The sequence below is a fragment of the Brassica rapa genome, chromosome A10 (assembly GCF_000309985.2).
Source record: "Brassica rapa cultivar Chiifu-401-42 chromosome A10, CAAS_Brap_v3.01, whole genome shotgun sequence".
Taxonomy (NCBI): Eukaryota; Viridiplantae; Streptophyta; class Magnoliopsida; order Brassicales; family Brassicaceae; genus Brassica; species Brassica rapa.
In genome coordinates this window covers 655181-673623 of record NC_024804.2, presented here as the reverse complement: position 1 = coordinate 673623, position 18443 = coordinate 655181, and the positions used below count along the sequence as shown (strand labels likewise).

General features: G+C 28.8%; 1 protein-coding gene across 1 annotated transcript; it reads left to right on the top strand.

Moving 5' to 3' along the window:
- The first annotated feature begins 6125 nt into the window (after window positions 1-6125).
- LOC103844581 (polygalacturonase At1g48100) lies at window positions 6126-14209 on the top strand. The gene is made up of 6 exons (XM_009121381.2): window positions 6126-12192; window positions 12302-12469; window positions 12661-12708; window positions 12787-12994; window positions 13262-13346; window positions 13456-14209. Exons 1-6 carry the CDS (start codon window positions 11719-11721, stop codon window positions 13964-13966), a joined length of 1494 nt encoding a protein of 497 aa, XP_009119629.2. The 5' UTR covers window positions 6126-11718; the 3' UTR covers window positions 13967-14209.
- The last annotated feature ends 4234 nt before the right edge of the window (window positions 14210-18443 follow it).

Below are 18443 nucleotides of genomic sequence, written 5' to 3'. Positions count from 1 at the left end.
TTCCAATGCATACGTTTTCGCTACTAATTTTATAAAGAAATTTACACCAAATTTTTTATAAAGAAATGATAATGATTATTAGCATAAGTCAAACGACTTAAAAATAGTTTGTTCTCATGCGATGTTTGTCTTAGTTCCTAAATCCTAATCTTGGGTCTAAAATCCATTTATACTTAGGGCTATGACAATTCTAAATATTTTTGAATGGCCCTCATTAATAGAAGGAGGAGAAAGAGAGTATCAACTCAACTCTCAAAGCAACTGAGGAGTGGAAGAAACAGTAAATGAGTGGGGTAAACTCATGCGGATATATCACACAAGTCTCCTATAATCATTTCGAATGTAGCCGACATCTCCACTCTTGTGTATGTATAATGTGGCCCGTTCGTTTATACGGTTGAAAAGTCTCGCTAGTTATGTTTAGATTTTTCGTCAGATGGCAAACCAATTGCACAAAAGACAAAATATTCTTGTAAACTCTTACAAAGATCAGTAATACATTAATATACTAAACATCATGTCATACTTTTATTTGATACGTCATTTTATGTAAAATATAAAATAACGAGTTTGCATTTAAATTACGGAATCACATATAGATTTAACGATTTATCGCATTTAAAATTTAATGTGCACAAATTATAGATTGCCTTTTTCAACTGAACACGTTTCCGGTATAATTTTAAACAGTAGTTCGAAACTTAGAGGAATTAGACAGAAAAATTGATTTTAAAGGATATTTAGTCTACTGTAAAATCTCTCAAGTTATTGGTGAACCAAGAAAACTTCTACGTATATATTAGTGATAGCGATCTTTGGATAAATTAGAAGATGGAGCAAAGTATGGACTATGGAGACGTGCACTGGAGATGAAGCAAAGTGTATAGCTACCAAATCCTCTAGATTGGGGGCATAAGTAGGAAGTGTCAATCTCCTATTCACACTCACAATTTTATACCCACATGTGTATATAAAATGTATACGGTATCTAAGTAAATATAAGGTGTCAATCTCCTATTCACACTCACAATTTTAACCAAAACGTATCTATTGGTAATTTTTTGGGATTCAATGTGTATTCATGTCGATAATAAGTATGATTCTTTTTGGAAACTAGATTATTATTGTTTAGCCAGCATAAGTTTAGATTTCAGTTTAGATGATTAACATGGTGGATCGTAACATACGATTGCTCCATCTTTTAATATTAAAACATTTAATTCGGAACAGATAATGTGATAACATATCCACTATACAGTACTAAATACATTTCCTTGGAACCGACCGGATCAATAATTAGAAAAAAAGTGCATATGAAAAAGAACATAAATTATTTCACACCCACAAGGTTAATGCTTACATATGTATATATATAGGACCCCATATATATATATATATATATATATATATATATATATATATATATATATATATATATATAATATATTATATATATATATATACCCGTATATTTGTAAAGAAGCATGCCACATCTTCCATACTCTTCATAGACAGGTTAGAGTCTTCTAGCTTATAGGTATTCTTAAGCACTTAACCTAGCCTCTTGCCTTATAGGGACCAACTTCTTCATATGGATCTCCATCTTAGATTATGACTTTACCTTCTATTTTCAACACACAATTTCACAAATGTGACAAAATAAGAAAAATACAATATTCTACAAAATATAATAACATAGTATATGCTGATTTGGTTAAGAAAATCAACCTAAATATTACCGTAGCTCAATAAAATAGTTTTAGGAAATAGATGCATTCCACCTTTTTATAATGCTCAGTATCCGGTTATCTTAGAGGCTAATATAAAGTCTAACAAGTTTTGATGTTATTAACTAAAAAGTAGTTATATTTACATATAATTCATAAGATCAGTAAAAAATATTTTAGTTTTTCTTATTTCTAAATGTACTTTTATATTATAGAATTTTCATTTATTTAAATTTATAAATATAATAAATTAAGAGTACAAACAAAATATATGGCTAACTGATTTAACTTGATAAACTGTTCTGTCTTCTAACATTTTTTCCGCACTCACAAACATGTTCTGCTAATTGTTTTTACATTCGATACTAGTTGATGTTACACATCTTGTACGTACTAATATACACTTATACTTAAAAATATTTAATTTTTATTTTATTTTTATAAATAAATTACTATACTAGATTAAAAATTAATTAATATTATAAACTTCAATATGAAAGATACTAGTTGATGTCACACATCTTGTGCGGACTAATATATATTCATACTTAAAAAAATTTAATTTTTATATTTATAAATGAATTACTATATTAGATTAAAAATTAATTAATATTATAAACTTTAATATTTATATTGGTAATCAATATATTAAATTATATTCTTTAACTTTATAGTTTTATTTATATAATGTAGATTTTGGATCAAAATAATTTCTATAATAATAATCAAATTAAGAAACTTGGATTTGAAATTTAAAATTTTTATTGTATTTAGACTGAAAACAATTCCAGTGGCATTAAAAGGATTATAAACAATCACAACCCACAAAACATCAACAAAATTACAACAACCTAAGGGTGATTAATCCGGTAAAATCAAACCATTTAAAACCTTATTGAACAGGAATAGAAAAATAGTTTGGATTTGGTAGTACTGAATACACCAAAACGGATGTTATTTTTAAGAAACCGCAATATATGGATATGGTTCAATATATTAACCGAATAAACAAAAAAACAATTTAATTAACATATAATAGTATACTTATATATAAATTTTATAATAATATGTATTTGGATAACTATTTCTAACAAGAAGAAAAAGTTTTATAATATTAGTCACTAAATTCATAAACTAAATATAGATAAACATAATTATGATATTATCGGTAGTTATTGTTAATATCAATTGTTAATATTTATTTATTAAATATTTTAAATATCACGATAATTTTATATTAAATATATATATTTAAAAGTAATGGTATATATATCGGTAGAATGGGTTAATGTTTATTAATTATTTTAAATATATCAAGATATATATATATATATATATATATATATATTTAAATAACAATATTAATTAAACTAATGACTTATCCTAAAATCATGAAAAACGACAAATAAGAAAATTCAAAAATCATGGATAAAATGACAAAAAAAAGCAAATTTACTTCTCAAATAGTAGTATATTTTTATATATATATATATATATATATATATATACAATGTAATATAATATGTACACACCAAATTTAATTATATGCTTAATCACATCTTTATAAAGTACAAGATATGAGCCCGTTGTGTTGCAATGGGTTTTGTATGATGTTTTAATTTTAATAAAAAATATAAAATAATAAATAATTTTATTATAGTTTTATAATTTTTTTTGCATATGTTGTTTGAGAGATTTATTTTATAATTAAAACTCATTTTCACACATAAATTTAAGTTAATATTTGTATTTTATAGTCATGGTACATAGATGAATTATTATAAAATTTATACTTAGGATTAGATAAAATACTATATCTAAACTTTTAAACTAAACACAACCCAAAATAAGAAACATAATGATAAGTAAAAAGAAATGAAAGTCAAATACATCAATCGAGTCAATGACAACATTATACATGTTCTTATGTAATAATATAATGTTTTATTAAATAATTCTTTAAAATTTTATTTTGTTAGGATTTTTTTTATTAGAAAAAAATATATTTTATAAATATCCTTTTTATTTACAGTTAAAAAATAATATTAAATACTCTTTTATAATTTTGTTTAAGATTTTAGAAAAAGAAAATTAGTATCATATAACCTATTACAATTATCTTCTCTGTAGAATTTTGAGAAAAAATTAATTGCTATCAAATAATTACTTTTAGTTACTAATAAAGAAAATTTACATTTCGTATCAATACTAATTTTACACTTCTTTTGTTAATTAAATAATTTTTTGTATCATATTCATCATCAAATACTCTCTTAAAAATATTATCAAATAATTTTTTACAATTCACTTTTTGTTAGGACTTAAAAATATGATACAATTTTGTTTTGTTTAGGATTTTTTATATAAATAAGCAAAAAAAGTATCAAATATACTTGTACAGTTTTTTAGGATTTTAGAAAAGGAAATTAATATTACATAATCTTTTACAATTTATATTTTTTTCTAGGATTTAGACAAATAAAATTTCTATCAAATAATTATTTCCAGTAAATATTAAATATTTTAAAAAGTTTCCATTTTCAAAATTCATTTTTTCCAATATCACTAATATTTTTTTACAAATTTTTTTGTTAACTAAATATTTTTTTTACTATCATGTTTATCATTAATTTTTGTAAGTACAAATTACTATTAAATAAACTTTTACAATTCTCTCCGGTCAGGATTTTTCTTAAAAAAGAAAAAAAATCTTAATTGGTTAAGATTAGAAAATAATTTTTTTTTTAGAATTTTTTTAGAAATCTTTTTATTTAGGATTTTAGGAAAAGAAGAAGTTATTTCAAATAATGACAGTTTTTATTGACACATTCACAATCTATTTTTTTAATTGATACATATCACAATCATATCAGGTGAAATATTTGAAGTTAATTTTGATTTATATTTTTAACACAAAATTATTTAAAAGTAAAGTTAGTTAATTATAAGGAAAATAAAATTATTTTTATATATTTATTTTATTTAGAATTTTAAAAAGGAAATTTTTTTTTTTATAATTAATTTTTCTTTTAAATTTTTGTATAACTATTTTATTTTTAATAGAAAAAATCCTGTTTATTATTTATATATTTTGTCTTATACATACAAACACATATTCATCATATTCACACATAGCATGTACAATAACAACATCAAAATATAAAATTATGTTAGCATCATAAGATGTAACAAAGATAATAAAAAGTTGAGTTGTATCAAGAAATTAAAAGAAAATACCGAGGTAATACTGTTCATGTAAATACTATTGTGTTTTGTAAAAATAATATGTGAAAAATTAAACCTAAATATAGATGTGAAATATTTGTAGCTATTTTTGGTCATACTTTTTTAACATACAAAATTATCTATTAAATATTTTTATTTTAGTATATATATTTTTGATTATGAGAAAGCTTAACACATATCACATTTTCAAATATATAACTAACATTGTCACAATCATGTAAATTAGCAATTTTGAATAACTAAGCTTTTTATAAAAATACTAACAATAATAATAAGACTATTTAATAATATTTATAATTATTTTTTAAGAAAAATCAATTTCATTATTTTAGTATATATATTTTGATTATGAGATAGTTTAGCATATATCACATTTTTAAATATATCACTGACATGTGTCACAATCATGTTAATTAGCAATTTTAAAAAATCAAGCTCAATATAATATTTTATAATTATATTTCATTAAAATTTTAGAAAAGGAAAATTATATTCAATAAATTTTTTTCAAATATTTTTTTAGGATTTTGGAAAAAGAAAATTTCTAAAATAATTACTACTATTTAAAAAAAAAATAGTTTTACTAAATAATTTTTAAAAGTAGTTTTTATCAAAATTCGTTTTATTATCTTTTTATATATATTTTTTATTATTATATATTTAAACACATGTCACAATATTATAAGGAAAATTGTTATCAAATAGTCTTTTGCAATTATCTTTTGATTAGAATTTTTAAAAAGGAAAATTACTAAGAAATAATATTTTAATTACTTTTTAATGAAATTTGTTTTTTTTTAATATCTTAATATATATTTTTTTAATTATAAGATAGATTAGTACATGTCACATTCTTAAAATATATAATTACCGTGAGTCGCGATCTTATGCATTAAATTTTTTGAAGAACCAAACTTTTAGAAAAGGAAAATTCTATTAAATAAATGGTTTTCAATTTTGTTTTAGGATTTTGTAAAAAGAAAATTTCTAAAATAATTACTACTAAATATTAAAAAAAATATACTATAAATAATTTTTAAAGTAGTTTTTATCAAAATTCATTTTTATTATCTTATTATATATATGTTTAATCATTATATATTTAAACACATGTCACAATATTATACAAAAATTATTATCAAATAGTTTTTTGCAATTATCTTTTGATTAGGATTTAAAAAAATGATAATTATTATTAAATAATATTTTAATTGCTTTTTAATAAAATTTGTTTTTGTTAATATCTTAGTATATATAGTTTTAGTTACGAGATAGATTAACACATATTACAATCTTAAAATATATAATTGCATGTGTCGCGATCATGTTAATTAGCAACTTTAAAAAACAAAATTTTATATAATAAGATCCGTACTTAACCTACGCAATCATTTTAGCAAATTCATTAGCTTTAGATATCAAAAAACAAAAAAAAACCATTGGCTTTATTATATCGTAATGTAGCCGCCATTTCTGTGTGGAGGATGAGGTCACAAGATGCACGTATAATTTCATAATGATCTTGTTGAACAAATAATTAAATCCATTATGTTCTTATATGATATTATAGAGTGGCTAAATTAAATTTACTAAGACGATAAAATTAGGTATATATGTAATTAAAATTAGGTATATGAGGTTGGCAGATAACTTTTAATTAAATAGTTGGTTAATAAAAAAAGAGAATAAGCTTTTTAAGTTATGCTTTTTCATATCAAATAACATCATACCATCAGGAAAATTAATTGATATTTTATCTTAAAAACATAATGTTTCCAGATTTTTTTGTCTATATAATCATGAATAGTTTGGTTAAATCGACCTAAAATCGCTGTTAATTTTTAATCCAAAACCAATACTTATCCAAAATTTTACTTTAACGTTTTTCAATTTTCTTACAAGTTCTTAACAAAGGTTTAGAGAAAAGGAATACTTCGAGATATTGTCCACTAGTCAATTGGCATATATCTTGATACATATTCAAACGAGATTTCAGTAAAACGACAAGAAGTAGGTTTACAAGTAGCTGGCCACATATTGCTCAAACAGGTGAAACCATTTCTTTCGATTAAAAACCGAATATCAAGGACTAGTTGCAAAACTCAATTGTGATAATATTAACCAAGTAGAAAAGGACGTTCGAAAATTTTAAGTTACTAGATCTCAGCTGAAACATAGTGCTGTGTTTGGGAATAGATTATTTACATATCACAAAACCAAAAAACTTGTTATTTAGATGATGTTAAAGTCCTGAAAGAAAGTTTTTTTCCGATCAGAGATTGTCCATGTGCCAAGAACGCAAAATACAAAGGCGGATAGCCTAGCACGTAGTGTCAGGAAGCAGCCGTCTTTCGTCGTTCACATGGATAGACATCTCTCAGTTTGGTTCACAGAGTTTGTATGAGTCTGTTTATGCTGATGACAAAAATAAAATAAAATAAAGGGTAGTCCAAAGCAATTATACATAATCAGTTAATTAATAACTGTTTCACTAATAATAATCACTATCTTTATTAAACAAAACTAGGTGTTTTGTCCGCGCATGCGGGCATAATCGTTTTACTAATAATTATTAATATATCTATTATGATTTAAACATGATGATGATAGCTTGTTTTTTTTATATTCTTAATCATTTTAGTTTTCTTTGATTTTATTTCGATCTACGTTTTTTTAAGACAAAGCAAAACCATAAAACTATGAAACCATAAGAGCATAACTGCATATCAAATATTGCATACAATAAAGTAAAGTAAAAATATGAATGAACTTTTGGTCTTTCTTAATCTACTTTGTATTTTTGAACCAGAAAATGTATTAAATTACCAAAAAACCATTGAAACACACATATCCAAGTAAAAATAATAATAATAAAGTTCGATGATAATTTAGAAGAAAACTTTTTTAAAAATGAATTGAGATAATGGTAATATTTCATTGGTTTACTTGATAAATGTATACATTAACTTATTTTAATATTTCATAAGTTTACATTTAATTTAAAAAAATATAATGATAGTTTTATTATTATAGTTAATATATAATGATAAATCTAATTATTCATTAAGAATATATCTACTTTAGCCGTTTTAGAAACTAAACCATTAACACATGTTTATAACATGATAACATAGGCAACTCTCTAAACTTATTAAATATATCACATGTTTTCTATTTTGATGTTGTTCATATAGCCGTTAATGTAAACAACTCCAACCAATAATATTGTTTGACCTGCACAAAAAAATTAAACCACTGAAAAGAGAACGTTCACATCAGCATGAAAGTGATGAAGAGAACGCAAACAATTGAAACAACCAGAAGACACTATACCTAGAGGATGAAACAAAAATTATAACCAATACAACTTGGAATGAATGAGTAAAATAAAACTATAGAGTTTAAAACCTCTTACGTCACATTAAAATAAGAATTGGTCTTCACTTGTGAAAGTTCAAATAATTATAATTCTAGTTCTAATTAGAATGTTCAAGATAGTTATATTATTTAAATTAATAAATTAATGATTTAAGCTTAAAAATAATAAGAAACTTGTGAAAGTTAAAATAATTATAATTATAGTTCCAGTTAGAAATTTTAAAATAGTTATATTATTTAAATTAATAAATTAATTAGAAATTTCGAAATGTTATATTATTTAAATTAATAAATTAAATAATTAAGCTAAAAACTAATAAGAATATGACAAATAAATAAAATTATATAAAATCATGGAGAATGTGACAAATCAACAAAAACATAGTTATATTATTTAAATTAATAAATTAATTAGAAATTTCGAAATAGTTATATTATTTCAGTTAATAAATTAAATATTTAAGTTAAAAATAATAAGAATATGACAAATAAGCAAAAATTATATAAAATCATGGAGAATATGACAAATCAGCAAAATCACTTATAATAGTATTAGATAAGTGAGGTGGAAATTGGTAAATGAAAAAAATGAAGTATTGTAAGAAACCGAAAACTATACGCAGTATGTAGGTTTGAAATTTATAAATTCATAATCCATTAGATACAGGGTAAGTACAAGTATGTGTTAAAAGCCTATAATATTATAAATTTGTTTTTGAGAAAAGAGAGAGAAGGGAAGAAGATGAGAGAGGAGACCAGACATAATTGAGTTCCACCGAAAAGTGCAAAGAGGGGCGGTGAAATTCTCGAATACGATCATACAATAGTGTTTTCTGGGTATACAGTCAATGACAATAATGGTTGGTCGGTTATACAAATTTATATTCTATTTTTATAACCAATAAATTATTCTTTTATTTGGGCAACAAAATTATTCATTTTAAAAAATCATTCGTTCCTCGCAAAAATAAAGTTTTCACGTCATAATTTATTTAATGTCTAATCCGACTAATCTATGATATATTAATTATAGTTTAGTTTAACAGTTTTTAATAAAAATTGATCCAGTCCATCGGAATAAATGATATAATATCATCAAAACATATTATATATGTATAAATAAAATGATCAAATATAAAAAGAAAATTGTTGATAATATATACAAATAAATTCACGCAGGTCTTATCCTAATTTATATTAAATCATTAAAATGAATTGGGCCACTGAAGAAGCCGAAAGACGTTAGATATAACCCACTCGTGGACATCCTCCTCTTATTTTCTCTTTGAAAAATAATCGACCTATATATCTAGAAAAAGTTATCGTAAGAACTGTATTTCGTTTTTCTTCTCAATTATCTTTAGTGGAGAATACTTCTTTTTACATGTTAAATGTTTCGTCGCGTATTTGAATAAACTGTCCCGAATATATTATATACATATCCTTCAGAAAAGTTTTTCAAAGCGTGGATAAACTAAAATAAAAAGGGAAGGAAAAATATTGTAAACCCTCCATTTTAAAGATGTGCATTTTAAAGAAACTTTAGGAGTATATAAGTACTTATTAATTACATAAAGACAAAAGCTACGACGAGAACTGTTTTTATCATTACGCATTAAGAGGCTAATTAGAGTTTATTAATAATACTAATCCTAGTATGATAATCAGGTTTGGATTCAAGGGTGTAGTGACGGCGACACTAGCACAACCCTCGAAGCTAAAAATGATAGTCTATTACAAATAACAAACTATTGAGATTAACTAGTACTCCATCCATTCTACAAAAATAAAACTTTTTACTATTTTTACACATATTAAGAAAATACATTAAACTACCATAATAAATGTATCATTTTCTGTAATTTTAATTTTTAATAATTTTTAATCAATAGTAACTCAATAAAATCAATTAATTTTCTTGAAATTTACAATTTTTTATAGAAAACACAAAAAATACATATTTGTAAAACAATTTTTTTTTCTAAAAAGTCTATCATTAAGCAACAGAAGGAGTAGTCCTTAATTATATCTGCATTAAACAATAATACGATAGACTGATACTTACAAGGTTAACCAAGTTCATGGACCTTGTGAACACTGTCTTTACATTGCTATGTTCCAAGATTAAACCGTTTGGACGTGAACTTTAACTACACATGTACAGATGTACTGTGATAACGTTTCGACCAGCTAATAACTACGAAGAGATTTACGACTCATAACTACGAAGAGGATTTTTTTTTCTTACACTATGAAGAGGTTATTCATGGACTATTTATGTGTATTCGTCATTTCAACATATACCGGCTGGCTAATATTTTTTCTGCTTAAAACCAAAAGAGTTTCGTTCTAAAAGAAGAGATTTATTCACGAACTTAATTAATCTACTGAATCATGACTAATATTGTTACCCTGATTCAATTTGCCATGATGAACATATGCCCATATCCACCTTGCATGTCTTAAACTGTACCACGCAGATGAGCCTATGCGTACGCACTATTATTTGAAACAATCGAGATTATTTTTAAATTTTAATTCCAAATTAAATTAATAGAGTATTTGATGTACAAGCCAATCATATACATATGATGAGGATGATAAATTTTGATTTAGAAATTATTTATGTGGATACTCTCATGCATGCCGCATCCATGGTATTCGTTCCCAAATATTATGTGACCATAGATTTGTCCAAGGTAAATTCTCAAATATAATATATATGTATATGTTATAATGATAAATAATAATCACTTACACATGAGGAAATTCGATAAAATAAAAGTGTCTGACAAAACATGAACCGATTTAAAAGAAAAACAGATCATATAAGATCCAAATGTCAATTTTGTTAGATAATTTTACATATGAATGAAAAAAAAAAGATAACTAAACCGAATATAGAAGAGAAAGATTTCTTAAAAGGAAAAATGAAACAAAAATATAGATCAATTACAAAAAAATAAATTCAAAAACTCGAACGGAGAGTAGAATTATACTGCCCGAGTCTCATGCTAGCTGATAACGTCATCAGTTTGGTGAGTCTATTTTTCTACAAACAAACAAAAATCAAAAAGACAATAAAAGAAGAAGAAAAACGAAAAGAAACCAAACAAAAACCCCGCAAGTAAACTTTCTCTACACTCCACTTGTTTAAATTAATAGTATGAAAAAGGGATAATAACAACATTACGGAGTCGGTTTCCACTTCCTATAAGCCCACGACCTTGCAGTATATATAAAGGAACCAGCCTTGTCTGCTTTTGCTGCATTAACATTTCCAAGAAGCATTCTAAACTTAGTGAGTGCGACTCTCTACTTTACATACTTTATTCAACACTCACCTCAAAATCACCAAAAAGAAAACATGTTCTGTCCAACAAAAATGCTTGTTTCTTCTTATACTCGCAACCATATCCTCTTCTTCATTGCACTAATTCTCACGTTAACCTCTTTAACTGAATCTCGATACCATCACCACAAAGAGAAACACAAACACAATAGCCATAACCATCACTCCTCAAAACCAGAGCCACCATCTTCCTCAATCTCTCAGCCTCCTACTCCTCCTCCAGGCCCCAATGACTCACCGTCACCTTCGCTGCCACCGTCACCTTCAGACGAGCCTGAAGAAGATAACAATGGATTCTACAACGTGAGAAAGTTTGGTGCGGTCGGAGATGGTGTCACGGACGACACGGAAGCATTCAAAACTGCGTGGGACTCTTCATGTAGTAACCAGAACGACACCGTTTCAGTTTTGTTTGTTCCTTACGGCTACACATTCATGATTCACTCTACTATATTTACCGGTCCTTGCCACTCTTACCAAATATTACAAGTATTATTTCTCTTCTTAATAAAATATTAAAGGTCTTCGATATACTATCTAGCTAATTAATTGGGTCAAATGAGATTTTGTTTTTCTTATAACCATTTTTATATAATAGGTGGACGGGACCATTATAACACCAGATGGACCAGAATCGTGGCCAAGTAATATAAGTAAAAGACAGTGGCTTGTCTTCTATAGAGTCAACGGAATGGCTCTGAAAGGTGCCGGAGTTATTGACGGCCGGGGACAAAAATGGTGGGATCTTCCCTGCAAACCTCACCGGGTAATTAATTAAACTTTTAAAAATATTATACTTATCATTCCAGACTGTTTTAACAAATGCCACGAGCTAGAGAAAATACTTAAGAAATTGTAGCAAATATCTCCAAGTTAGTTTGATTTATTACCTTATTTTCAAATGAATGTAAAACTCTTCAATAGAGAAGTAACGAGTTATTTTTAAATTCCCTACAGTCCGTCAACAAATCTGCAATTTTTGCTGGTCCCTGCGACAGCCCCATTGTAAGTTAGCTTACGACTTATTTGCTTATGTTTATTTTAATTAATTCGGTAAATAATAATGAATTAAATTGCATGCAGGCTTTGAGGTTCTTTATGAGCTCGAATCTAACGGTGGAAGGTCTAATGATAAAAAACAGCCCGCAGTTTAATTTCAGATTCGACGGATGCCAAGGCGTTCACGTCGAGTCCCTTCACATCACTGCTCCACCGTTAAGTCCCAACACTGACGGCATCCACATTGAAAATTCTAACTCCGTTACCATCTACAACTCCGTCATCTCCAACGGTATACACAAAAAGTTATAAATCCATTAAACAACCGCTATAAAGTTCCAAAAAACGGGAGCCCTCTAAAAATATAATTTATTTTGTAATTAAAGGGTCAGATAGATTGTGTAATATGTTTATAATTGAACTTGACAGAAAAACATCACTTAAATAATAAGGAGAAAATATAGATTAATTTAAAAACTAGAAGAAAATATGGATTTCAACAGAACTATTTAGAGATGATTCTTGTCTGAATAATTAAAGTCATGCTTCCATTTTGCAGGAGATGATTGTGTATCGATTGGTTCGGGATCCTACGATGTTGATATTCGGAATCTCACTTGTGGACCCGGTGGCCATGGAATTAGGTCTATATATCACTCTTAATTTATTTTTTGTTAATTAATCAAAAACGTTTGTTATTAACAGATCCCAATAAAAAACTGTTATTAACTTCATTATAAACTAAATTTTCAGTATTGGAAGTTTGGGCAACCACAACTCACACGCATGCGTATCAAACATAACTGTAAGAGACTCCATCATAAAATATTCCGACAACGGAGTTCGGATCAAAACGTGGCAAGGTGGTTCTGGTTCGGTCTCAGGCGTGACATTTAACAACATCCACGTGGAGTCAGTCCGTAACCCAATAATCATTGACCAATACTATTGCATGACCAAAGATTGTTCTAATAAAACATCTGCGGTTTTTGTATCTGATATTGCATACCAAGGCATCAAAGGAACTTACGATATTCGAAGTCCTCCAATGCATTTTGGATGCAGCGATGCAATTCCATGCACAAATCTAACTCTTTCGGGCATCGAGTTGCTTCCTGCAAAGGGCGACATCGTTCTGGATCCGTTTTGTTGGAATGCTTATGGACTTGCGGAAGAGCTTTCGATTCCTCCGGTTTGGTGTCTCATGTCAGATCCTCCCACGGCGTTGCAAGGTGCTCTTGTTGACAAGTGTGGTTCACCGTGATTTGCATCTTCGGATCAATAATTGAGTTAGACAATATTCTAAACTTTTAACGAGATTTTAGAGGGAAATGTATATAAGTTTGAGGAGAGTCATATTATTGATCTTCATTAAGGAGTGGTATGTTTTATTTGCCTCCCAACTATTTAAAAGTCGTGTTTAAGTTTCATATGCTGATTTATGTAGTGTTTGTTTTACTAATGATGGAGTGATTAATATAATTAAGATTGTGTTTTAGCTTCAGTATGTTATATGTCACTATGGATACAACTTTTCTTATACTCATATTACTATTGTACCGTAGACTAGACCAGTAGTATAGTGCCGTCATGTACCAGTACAAGTGGCATGTTCATTGTTAACATTAAACTGCAACATCGAATTGTAAAAAAAAGTCTAACAGCTTCCTTAGAAAATAGTTTATTATTTTAATTTGAGATAATATTGTTACCTGTTTAATTTTAAAATAACTCAATATATAGGTTAAAATTTTACCATCTCACAGTAAAAAAAAAAATCTTAAATAAAAAAGGAAATGTGTCGTATGGTTAAATAGAAGTCATAAACAATTAAAACGGTCGTAGAATGCAACAATATTTTGGTTTTGTCTATATCTAATATGTCGTCTTCTTTTTTTTTGCAAACAATATATCTAATATGTCACTATCTTGTTTTGTTGTTGTTGAAATATGTCTTTATCTAATATAGTATCATCTAAGCTAAATGCTTGGTGCACTAAAATATGATATATAAACTAGTGGATTATATTAGTAGAAAGTAGAAAGAATATTCCAACTTTTGGATGGTCTCTTGGTAGGTCGAACTAATAAATATATAACTGAATTAATGTTTAGATATTATATTAAATCATATATGCTCATTTGTCTCTCGACGTGTACCTTTCATAGTCAAGGAAATGTATCTAGTTAAATCATTAGCCAAAAAATAGATAATGATGATAAGGAAATCATATGGTTTTAAGTTAAATGTTTTGTATTTGATCCATGTCATATATTTACGTTATCTAGTATTATTTTGAAGCTACCGATGTATTTTTTATAGAGATGTAAACCTTTTGACTATGTAAAAGATTTTAATATCAGTGAAATTAATATCCGAACCGCTAGGTCATTACAGGCAAAACTCGAGTTATATATAACATCTGTTGAAATGATCATTGAACCGATTTTTTATTGAATAAATTTAAAACTCATTCCCTCAAAAATTGACCGGTTGAATCATCATTAACCGAATAAAGATTAATTGAGTGTTTGTAAACAAACGTGGAAAATGTATTGTTAATTTTTTTAAATCCTCTATTTTACAACAAAATAATAACGAATATGATAACCTGAAAATTTTCGTGGATTAATATGACAACCCGCAAATTTCCATTTTTTAACCATGCAATTTCCTTTTTAAACCATAAACTTTCTTTTTCCCCTCTTTTCCAACGAATTTTGTCCTACGGCGATTAATTATTCCGTGTCGAGTTCCTTTTTACTTTTGTACTTCTGAAGTTTTTTGTGCATTTATTTTTTCTTGTGTGTGTTAAGATTTTGAAAGTTGATATGATCAACTTGTTTAAAGTTTACATGGTTCTCCTAGGCACGCTCAGCCACTAGAGTACCTATGTCTTCATTTATACATAAATATAAATGTATGCATGCATAGCCATTGATTGAACCTATCAATTGCTAGCGCTGGTGATTCAAGACTTACATTTTAATGTAACTAAAGTAATAATCAGCCCCTGTGATTTAATTTTCTAATCTCCAGTACAGTAAATAAAAACCATATCATTTTCACCTAGAAATATGCATGTTCTAAGTAACTTGGGCATAAAGATGTAAATTCTAATTATGGAAATTTGTCACGCGTATGTGTCTTTCATATATACGTATATGTATATTACATGCAATTATACAACCAAAGAAATATTTTACTTCCTTTTTGAGGTTAAGGAAAACTGAAAAAGCTTACAAGGCCACCCGAAGATTCTAAGTTCTGGTTCTCGTTTTCTGTAAATACTAAATAAATAAAGATATATGTTACAATATTATATAGTTTATCAACAAATGGAGAAGTTTGGTGGGTCGCAATTGGAATGTTAGACATACCCACCTCCGATTCTCCCCTTTTTCGGTGTGACCACGTAATCCCAGTTTAACGTATCTAGCACTCAATATATAACTATATACTCGGTTCAGTAATCAGTAATAAATCTGCAAATCTGTATATGTAATATGCCTATCCCAGTAACCTGAACTCATATTTTACTTCTTTTTTTTTTTGTGTCAAGAGAACTCATATTTTACAAGGTACGTAAAAGAACTCATAATATATAAATATGGACGCATTACCTTTTCCTTTGTTGTAAATTTGAAGGTATCTAGGACTTTTGATATTAATTTGGAGGTATTTCAAACATATATAGAATGACCAAATTAATTTTTAAATGAAATTATAGTCCACAGATATTTTATATTTCCAGATATTCAAATGAGATCTAAAGCATGATCATATATGTGCATGACCACACATGTTTTGTCGATCCATTATTTTGCATTTGCATCGATATGTTTCAAATCAAAATTACTTAAGCGTATATATAGTAGACACATTTCAAGTATATATTAGACACATATATAAGAGTTATTAATCATCAGAAGTTTCCTTAAAATGACCAATCAAGTTAGAAAAAGTTGAACAAAAAAAGATGAAAGGCGATAGAAACGGCGACGAGAGGGGAACTAGGGTTTTCATCTCAGATCTTCTATTCTGTTCCCAGATCTGACTCTTTTCGCTTTCGAAAGGTGAAGCAGACTTAGGTTTCTCGTCGCAAGTCTTTGGAAACCAGATCTGGCAGTTTTCGTCAAGATTGAGAAGCAGATCTACGACCTCTGGTTCCAAAGTTCATTCTACCTGACCTCCTAGCAGTCAGTGTAGTACATTAGGCCTGTGTGGCTTCGTTTCTGTTTTTTGATAAGCGATGAATCGCACTAGAAAGAAGAAGGAATCATCGTTACTCCATGAGCTGAAAGAGCTTGAGCTATTGGAAGAGGGAGAGCTTGTGGATATCCCAGAGCTGGAAAACGAGGACTTGATAGAAGAAAACTCGATGAGCATCATCGTCAGATGTTTAAACCCTACAGTCCATAAGGTGGGGGGCTTGGTTAAGGCGCTACCTCCTATCTGGGGGATGGAAGAAGTGGTTAAGGGCAGAGGCGTGGGAGAGAATAAGGTTCAATTTTTCTTCCAGCACGAAAGGGACCTACAACATGTACTCACCAAAGGTCCTTGGTTCGTGAATGGCTGGATAGTCTCCCTCGACAGATGGGCCCCTAACCCAGGACCAGAGTTCCTATGTAGAATCCCCTTCTGGATCCGTATTAGGGGGATTCCGGTTCACCTCCTCAAGAAAGAAGCAGTTGAAGGCTTAATAGGGCCGCTGGGAAAAGTGGAGAAAGTTGAGCTACATGCGAAGAACTCCTCTTCGGTGGAGTATATACGGGCTTTGGTTTGGATTAACACAGAGGAACCGCTGCAATTCAGGAGGATTGCGCGTTTTAAGTCAGGGGAAATAGTTCCAACAGAATTGGAATACGAGAAGCTGATCAAGGTGTGCTTCATCTGTAAGCGTCTAACACATGACCAGCTCTACTGCCCTATGCAAGAGGGCCGCGAGACGCTTGAACGTGGCCGTAGGACAGCTGACAGACAGGAAGGGGAAGCTGTGATCTTAGCTAGCTCCAGAAGGCAAAACAAGGAGTCGACGGAGAGGAGACCAATCACTAAGAGAACTCCAAAAGGAGGTCGAATATCTAGATCGGAGCAATCTCCACGCAGAGCTGTGAGCACACGCAAGCGAAGTGAGGCTGAAAGGAAAGGCAAAAATATGGTAGGATCCTCTTCGCAGGTGTGGCAACCAAAGAGTACTCAAAGTCTGCCTACTAAACAAGTTGGGGGTTCACGGAGCACAGAGGAATCATCAGCCGTTCCACGGACTAGAAGTGACTCTCAGGGCCCGATGACAACAGGAGCATCCTCAGGAGCAAGTCACGAATCTCCATCTGTCTTTAATAGGCTTGGAGGAAGACAAGACGTCCATTCGCACTCTGGCCAGAGCTCTGAAAAACAGAGAAGTAATGAGAAAACAAACTCATCGGTTTTCGAAAGACTAGGGGGACAAGAGGCGAGCCCCATTCAGGAAAAAAGAATCACTGAAGCAGAGCCAAGTGGTAATAAGAGAAGGAGGCTTAGCAGAAGTGACGAGAGGATTCCAAAAAAAGCCAAGGTTGGAGAACTCCAAGAAGAAGGAACCCCATCGGTTTTTGAGAGGCTAGGCTCGCAAGGCAAGGGTTCTGGAGAAGGAAGTTCGGGAAGTAGGAGCTCAAGTGAGAAACATCATTCTGCCTCTGTGGCAGCCAATGCCCCTAACCGTTCCGCGCAGCGGATAGTGCTAGGGAGTGGAAAAATT

What these genes read in the sequence shown, in the direction of transcription:
- LOC103844581 (XM_009121381.2), top strand. Translation starts at nt 11,719, where the DNA reads ATGTTCTGTCCAACAAAAATGCTTGTTTCTTCTTATACTCGCAACCAT. An exon ending in GTCCCTGCGACAGCCCCATT is followed by an intron (nt 12,709 to 12,786) that starts GTAAGTTAGCTT and finishes AATTGCATGCAG; the next exon opens with GCTTTGAGGTTCTTTATGAG. An exon ending in CAACTCCGTCATCTCCAACG is followed by an intron (nt 12,995 to 13,261) that starts GTATACACAAAA and finishes TCCATTTTGCAG; the next exon opens with GAGATGATTGTGTATCGATT.